This window comes from Cryptomeria japonica, chromosome 8 (genome assembly GCF_030272615.1).
Source record: "Cryptomeria japonica chromosome 8, Sugi_1.0, whole genome shotgun sequence".
Taxonomy (NCBI): domain Eukaryota; kingdom Viridiplantae; phylum Streptophyta; class Pinopsida; order Cupressales; family Cupressaceae; genus Cryptomeria; species Cryptomeria japonica.
In genome coordinates this window covers 571430956-571438672 of record NC_081412.1, presented here as the reverse complement: position 1 = coordinate 571438672, position 7717 = coordinate 571430956, and the positions used below count along the sequence as shown (strand labels likewise).

Here is a 7717-nt window from a genome sequence, read left to right as displayed (position 1 = left end):
TACTATGACCTGCGGATCCTTTGAAGGATATAAAAACACTAGCTCTTCTCATGCACTAGGCTTACTATGTAATTCTGCTGAGGATACTTCAAATTTTGTTTGTCAATTCTGCTGATGATAATCCAAATTATTCAAGAATTTCTTCAGGGAAACAAGCTTGCTTCTAAGGGGATTAGTTTTTACACCGAACTTGTTAATTTTTTTTATGATACAATGGTGGATCGTTGAATTGATCCACTCTGATACCTAGGTGGTATCAGAGCAGTTTGACACTTGGTGTGCAAAAGGATCACAGAGCAGATCTGGGTATAAGATGGACGATGCAGATAGCCAGTTTGAGATGGAGACTTCAGTACCTCAGGAGGGAGGTCGAGCTGCCAAGGCGGCTTCGAAGACGAAGGATCCCAAGCACCGAGATTGGCTACAGGACCATGAGAACCGACTGGAGGCGCTAGAACAGTCCGATTAGGAGGAAAGACTGGAAGAACGCTGGTCGGAAAGTTGGACCAAGCTGAGTGAGCAGATAGATTCTTTAAAGGAGGAGGTGCGCTTCCTCAAAGAAAGTCAGCAGCTATTTCATACATTGTTGCAAGGAGGCGGACGGGCTTCCAAGGCGACCAGGATTGGATCCTATGATGGCAATCGCGACGACAAGGCCCTGCACAACTTCTTTTGGGATGTTGAAGAGTACTTGTTGTGCGCGCCTAAGCTATCTGATGAGGCCCAGGTTAAGGAGATTGTGACTCGCTTAATTGGGAGTGCGAAGCTTTGGTGGCGGACTCATCAAGCAGACGAACGTGCAGGTAAAACTGTGACGCCGATCAAGTCCTGGGCAGATTTGAAGGCGACCTTGCATGATCAGTTCCGACGAGGGAACTTAGATTGGATCATCCAATCTCGCTTCGATGAATTGAATCACACCAACACAATCCGCGAGTATGTGAAGGCGTTCCAGGTGCTGGACTTGGAATGCTCAAAGTTGAACGACTTCGAAAAGCTGTTCCTTTTCACCAAGGGCTTGCAACCTTGGGCAAAGGACGAGCTAAGACGGCAGAAAGTGCAGACTCTTGCAAAAGCCATCACCGTTGCGGACGGTTTGCTTGACTACAAAGGCGACGCGGCTAAGGGTTTTGGAGGAGCCCGAACAGAGAACTACAAGAAGCAATTCCGTCGAAAGGATAAGAGGACGGATGCTCTCGCGAGCCAAGATGGCGACAAGAAGGGCAAGAAGCCGAAGAAGCATCATGAAGGAAACAACTCGAAAAAGAGGGATCAAGGCCCTGAGAAGAAGAAGGAGCGCGAACCGAGTTGTTTCATCTGTGGAAGGGAGGATCACTGGGCGCGGAATTGTCCAGAACAGAGCAAGATCAGTGCATTGTTGACCGAAGAGAAGAAGATGCCTGGAATGAGCACCTTGCAGCTTCTAAATTCCTTGCACAATTCCACAGACCAGCATATTGTCGACAAGCACGAGTTGTGCTATGTCGAAGCACATTTTGGACCGAAGAAGATCTTGGCAATGATCGATTTGGGAGCAACTCATAATTATATCTCGGCAGGACAAGCCAAGAAGCTTGGCTTGAAAATGGAACCGACTTCGTCGCAATGCAAGGCTGTCACAACGCCTGCACAAAAGGTGAGCGATGAGATCCTGTTGGTGTAAATAATTATTCATCATGGATATTATTACACTTACTTAAGTTTACTTAGGATAATGCATTTCATAGTAGTTTGGATATGAGACACTTGGGTGTTTGTGCCACATTGGGATAGTGTGTGTAGGAGAAATTCCACCTTTTATGGTGTTGATCTTGTTATTACACTATCATATCCACTTATAGTGGAGTGATAATTCCACCTTCGGTGGGTGATCCACCTCATGTGGAATATTATATTATTTCTCCTACCTACCCACACCTATTTCCTACCTACCCTTGTTTCTTATTGAGCCACATGTCATGTTTGTGTGCTCATACATATCCCTAGCCTTGCCTATATAAGCAGGCTCTTCTACATTGTATGTAACAACTATTGAACAACTATTGAATCATTTTCTATTGATGAGAATACAGTTTATTCTTGTCCTATATTGTGTCTCTATTTTGTACATTTCATTGACCCCTTGATCTTGGCAAAATCCAACAGATCCGAAAGGAGGTCATCCGCATCGGATTGTGGCAAGGGACAATCGATATGGTTGCCATCGAGATGACTGAGTTTGAACTCATCCTTGGGCAGGAGTTCCTGAGGAGCGCATCAGCAGCAGTCGTACCACACATAGGTTGTCTTTTGGTGCTTGACCCAAAACGACCTTGCATGATCCCGACGGTGAAGTGCAAAGAGTCGAATTGGACACTCAATGCACTGAGTGCAAAGCAGGTTTGCAGAGGAGGTGGGGATAACTTGTTTCTGGCAACTTTGCTTGGAGGTCGGGAAGAAGGAGAATCATCTACGAGCTCCAACTTCGCAGCCATCCAAGATGTCCTGAATGAGTATTCGGACCTCATGCCGGATAAGCTTCCTGCCATTCTACCACCGAGGAGACATGTAGGTCATCAGATCGAGCTCGAGGCTGGAGCTAGACCGCCCGCCAAGGCACCTTACCGACTCTCAGGACAAGAGATGGCCGAGTTGAGGAAGCAGTTGGCGGAGCTCGTAGAAGCAGGCTATTTGCGGCCATCAAGGTCTCCCTATGCTGCCCCAATTTTGTTTCAGTGCAAGAAGGAAGGGACGCTACAGCTGTGCGTGGACTATAGAGCGTTGAACAAGCTGACAATAAAGAACAAGTATCCACTCCCTCTCATAGCGGACAGCTTCGACCGCTTAGTAGATGCAAGAGTGTTTAGCAAACTGGATCTCAGGCAAGACTACTACCAGATTAGGATTGCACAAGGCGACGAGGAGAAGACCGCCATCACAACTCGGTATGGGAGTTATGAGTTCTTGGTCATGCCTTTTGGTCTGACAAATGCCCCTGCGACTTTCAGCACTTTGATGAACGATGTGTTCAGGCCGTTGTTGGACAAGTGCGTGGTAGTATATCTGGATGATATACTAGTTTACAGCCGAAGTTTGGATGAGCATAAGGAACACCTCAGGGAAGTGTTCACTTTACTCAAGGCGAACGACTTGTATGTGAAGAAGGAGAAGTGTGCGTTTGCACAAGAGCAGGTGTCATTTCTTGGCCACATTGTGGGACATGGTCAGATTCGTCCAGATCTGGAAAAGCTATAGGCGATTCGGGATTGGGAACCACTTCGGAATGTTCACGAGGTGAAGCAATTCCTCGGCTTAGCCAAATACTACCGGAAATTTGTGGAAGGTTACTCCAGGATCGCTAGTCCTCTCACCGACTTGCTGAAGAAAAACAGAAGTTGGAAGTGGGGAGAAAAGCAGCAGAGTGCGTTCGATACATTAAAGGCGAAGCTGACAGAGGAGCCAGTCTTGGCCTTGCCTAAGTATAGCAAACCATTTGAAGTCCAAACCGATGCGTCCGACTTCGCAATGGGAGGCGTCTTGATGCAGGACGGGCATCCGATTGCTTTTGAGTCTAGAAAGCTCAATGAAAGGGAAAGGAACTACCCGGCACACGAGAAAGAGATGACTGCTATAGTGCACTGTTTGAGGACTTAGAGGCACTATTTGTTGGGCGTTCCGTTCGTGGTCAAGACAGACAACATTAGCTCAACTTACTTCAAGACCCAGTCGAAGCTCACTACGAAAAAGAGCAAGGTGGCAAGAATTCGTAGCGGAGTTCGACTTCGATCTAGTGTACAATCCGTGTCAGCATAATGTGGTTGCCGATGCACTTAGCAGAAAAGCATAGCTTGGAGCTTTGGAAGTGCTCAACCAAAGTCAAGTTGTTATGTCCGATGAAATGATCGCGAAGATCAAGGAGGGTCTGGAGAATGACTCCCAAGCGTGGCAAATTGTGTTGCAAGTTCGAGCAGGTCGGACAAGGCAGTTCACAATGCAGGGCGGGGTCCTCTACTATGCCACCAACCCAGTCTACCTTCCTAAATGGGCAGATGTTTGCAGACATGTCTTGCGAGAATGTCATGATTCAGTTTGGGCGGGTCATCCAGGACAGAAGCAAACAATGGTGTTGTTGGAACGAGGCTTTTATTGGCCTAGCATGCGGGACGATGTGGAGAGGTATGTGAGAACTTGTCTCCCTTGCCAACAGGACAAGGCCGTCAAAATGCAACCTGCGGGGCTGTTTCAACCTCTTCCAGTTCCGGTCCGACCTTGGGCGAGTGTGAGCATGGACTTCATCACCCAGCTGCCCAATGATGGATTCGCCAGTATTATGGTCGTGGTTGACCAATTCAGCAAGTATGTTGTTTTCATTGCGTGCAAGTCACCTTGCTCGGTTGAGGATGCAACTGAATTATTCTTCAAAAATGTGCTTAAGTTGTGGGGCATACCCTTGAACATCGTGAGTGATCGCGACCCGCAGTTCACCTTGATCTTTTGGCAGGAATTGTTCAAGTTGGTTGGGACTCGGCTGTTGATGAGCTCGGGCTTCCACCCCCAAACCGACGATTAGACAGAGCGGATCAATGGGATCCTTGAAGACTAATTGAGACATTTTGTGACGTCGTATCAAAAGAACTGGCCCAGGTTACTTGATGCGGCTCAATTCTCCTACAACTTGCAGAAGAGTGAATCGTCCAAGTACAGCCCGTTCGACCTAGCCACAGGACAACAACCTCTCACCCCGCACACAATGTTGACAGGTTACCGAGGTGCAGATGTCAGTGCTACCGAACTCTTAAAGACTTGGAACGAAAGAGTGGATTTGGCACGGTATCACCTGACTCAGGCTTCCGACCGCATGAAGAAATTTGTCGATCGGCATAGGAGGAAGCTTGAATTCAACGTAGGCGACAAGGTACTCGTCCGCATGGATCAGAATCGGTTCAAGATGCCCAAGGGATTGAGCGCATCATTGGTTAGGCGGTTTGATGGGCCTTTTGAGGTAACTCAAAAAATCAGCCCAGTTGCATACAAACTCTGTTTGCCTCTGCATTCGGGAACCCAACCCGTCTTCCACGTCTCTCAACTAAGACCCCATCATCTTGATGAGGAAGACTTAGTGAGGAACATTCCGCACAGAGGACCAACTAACATCCTTGACAACCCAGAAAAGCGCGTCACACAGGTTTTAGCCACGCGAATTCTTGGAGGGCGGAAACGGAACATCCGTGAGTTCCTGGTTGTGTTTGAGGGACAAGAACCTGAAACTGCCACTTGGGAGCGTGGTGAAACGCTATGGCGAGACGAGATCATCATGCAGTTCCTCGAACAGAGGAACCCTTCTAAGCCAAAATAAGCAAAATGGTTTTTCCTCCCAAGGCGCAGAGCAAGCTGCACAGGCGTCGGGGACGTCGCCATGAGTTTGGTGGGGGAGGATGTTATGGGGCCGCACTAAGGATAGGGCGGGCCGACCTGCATGGGGCCTTGAAGCAGACCTATCTTTATTTCCCCAAGGTGGGGTTGTATTTATTTTCGCATCGGGACTCATTCCATTGGGTCGTGGTTGCTGTGATCTCGGACTTACATTGGGCGGATCACTTATAGGTCCGTGCAGGATTTATTTCATTTGGGTCGACTTGGTTGTGATCGCGCATTCTCTTTGGGCGGATCACTTATGGGTTCGAGCGGTTACGCATTTGGGTCCTAACCTATGCGAAATTGGGCCGAGTGGTTAGGGCATTTGGGTCCTGAGGCCGCCTCTATAAAAGCGAGGCAACTTTCATTTGCAAAGGCATCCAAATACAGATTCAGACAAACATTCAGAGAAGTGCGAGAAGTAGCGCGGCGACAAGACTTGAAGGCAAGGAGCGAACTTGGTTCTCCTTTGAGTGGGTCAGCCAGACTACTTGAGCAGGGAGCTCTTTTGTAATTTAGTCTATTCAAGTGGGACTTGATAAGGAACTTCTCATACTGGGGGCGATCCTGTCACGGACTTTGGGATGAGCCCGTGCGGCACCGACGTTCTTTATCGTACTAAGACAGAAATGCCTCAAGATGTAGAACTTCGACCTACGCCTCTCCCCAAATGTGCCAATGCGGAAGGCACAACAAAACTCAAACTTGTCCCAAAAGAACAAAGAAGCAAAGCATGGACCAAAACAATGCAAAGTAAGAACACGGACCAAAATAAGGAAGTGGGGCGAGTTGCCCAAAATCCACGATTAAGTATGCCAATGTAAAAAGTGGATAGGATGCTGTGTTGAAGAACACAGATCGCCCCCAGTATGAGAAGTCCTTTATTAAGTCCCACTTGAATAGACTGAATTACAAAAGAGCTCCCTGCTCAAGTAGTCTGGCTGACCCACTGAAAGGAGAACCAAGTTCGCTCCTTGCCTCAAGTCTTGTCGCCACTCTACTTCTCCAAATGCTTTGATCTCAATCTGTATCTGGATGCTTTCACTTCCGATCTGATCTCCTCTGATCTGATTGATGCCTTTGCAAATGAAAGTTGCCTCGCTTTTATAGAGGCGGCCTCGGACCCAAATCCACATAGGTCAGGACCCAAATGCCCTAACTGCTCGGCCCAATTCTGTATAGGTCAGAACCCAAATGCGTAACCACTCGGACCCATAAGTGATCCGCCCAATGAGAATGCGCAATCACAACCAAGTCGGCCCAATGAATTAAATCCTGCTCGGACCTATAAGTGATCCGTCCAATGTAAATTCGAGATCACAACAACGTCAGCCCATTGGAATAAGTCCTGATGCGAAAATAAATACAACCCCACCTTGGGGAAATAAAGATAGGTTCGATTCAAGGCCCCATGTAGGTCGGCCCGCCCTATCCTTAGTGCGGCCCCATAACATCCTCCCCCACCAAACTTGTGGCGACGTCCCCAACGCCTGTGCAGCCTACTCTGTGCCTTGGGAAGAAAACCAGGATTGAGCACCTAGCTCAAGGAAGGACTCCTCCCCGAGTCCATCAATTCTTCATAACGGACGAATTCATGCTTGTCCCAATTTGTCAAAATCTATTCCTCGTTGTTCAGTCCCCCATTGAACCCCACGAAGTTTGGGAAGGAATCGATGCAAAGATGGGTCGACTCGCCTCTGAGTCACTTGAATGACAAGTGAACTGGTGAAGTGTCCGCTCGATCCGACCCTTGCAGGGAAGGTTTGGTAACATTGATCTGAGTCGCCTCGGGACCCCTGTCATTATCTTCTACTGGTCGCAGTGGACTGAGTCCCAAGTCTGCACTCACCTCAGATTGGACTGAGTCAACCACCTCCTTGCCTGAGATGATCACCAAGTCATCCAAAATCAGATCGTCTAGATCTGCTAAGTCAGGGGAAGGGCACCTCAATCTGCACACGAACTCGTGTGAGAATAGCTCGACCAAAATTCCAAGTTGATTCAAGGTTGATTCTGAAGGCTGACCCATCCAGTCCCACCGTGCTATGGCCTCCGAACAACTTGACAACAGCACTAGGGCGCCTTGACACTGTCCCCACTGACCCTCTTCGCTGTAGCCTAGGACCATAAGATCCCTCAAGGAGATTGATCCTAGTTGTTCCCATCTATTTAGGATGTCTTCCTCCGAGAAGATATCTGTCAAATCCGAAAGATGGTTCTCTATTTTGAAATCAATGTACAGACGCACTAAGCCTCCTCTTCGCCGTCTGAAATGGATGCTAGCGGTATGAAGTCTAGGAGTGCCTTCCTCCTGTCTATAACC

General features: G+C 48.2%; 2 protein-coding genes across 2 annotated transcripts; both read left to right on the top strand.

Moving 5' to 3' along the window:
- The first annotated feature begins 313 nt into the window (after positions 1 to 313).
- On the top strand, positions 314 to 3633 carry LOC131048153 (uncharacterized). The gene is made up of 4 exons (XM_059210522.1): positions 314 to 448; positions 539 to 1636; positions 2146 to 3202; positions 3323 to 3633. Exons 1-4 carry the CDS (start codon positions 314 to 316, stop codon positions 3631 to 3633), a joined length of 2601 nt encoding a protein of 866 aa, XP_059066505.1.
- A 244-nt stretch (positions 3634 to 3877) lies between these two features.
- LOC131857796 (uncharacterized) lies at positions 3878 to 5335 on the top strand. Its single transcript, XM_059210521.1, has 2 exons — positions 3878 to 4335; positions 4624 to 5335. Exons 1-2 carry the CDS (start codon positions 3878 to 3880, stop codon positions 5333 to 5335), a joined length of 1170 nt encoding a protein of 389 aa, XP_059066504.1.
- The last annotated feature ends 2382 nt before the right edge of the window (positions 5336 to 7717 follow it).

Coding starts and splice junctions, on each gene's coding strand:
- LOC131048153 (XM_059210522.1), top strand. CDS start 314: ATGGACGATGCAGATAGCCAGTTTGAGATGGAGACTTCAGTACCTCAG. Junction 1,637..2,145: donor TCACAACGCCTGCACAAAAG/GTGAGCGATGAG, acceptor AAAATCCAACAG/ATCCGAAAGGAGGTCATCCG. Junction 3,203..3,322: donor TGGCCACATTGTGGGACATG/GTCAGATTCGTC, acceptor AATTTGTGGAAG/GTTACTCCAGGATCGCTAGT.
- LOC131857796 (XM_059210521.1), top strand. CDS start 3,878: ATGATCGCGAAGATCAAGGAGGGTCTGGAGAATGACTCCCAAGCGTGG. Junction 4,336..4,623: donor GTGGTTGACCAATTCAGCAA/GTATGTTGTTTT, acceptor GAACTGGCCCAG/GTTACTTGATGCGGCTCAAT.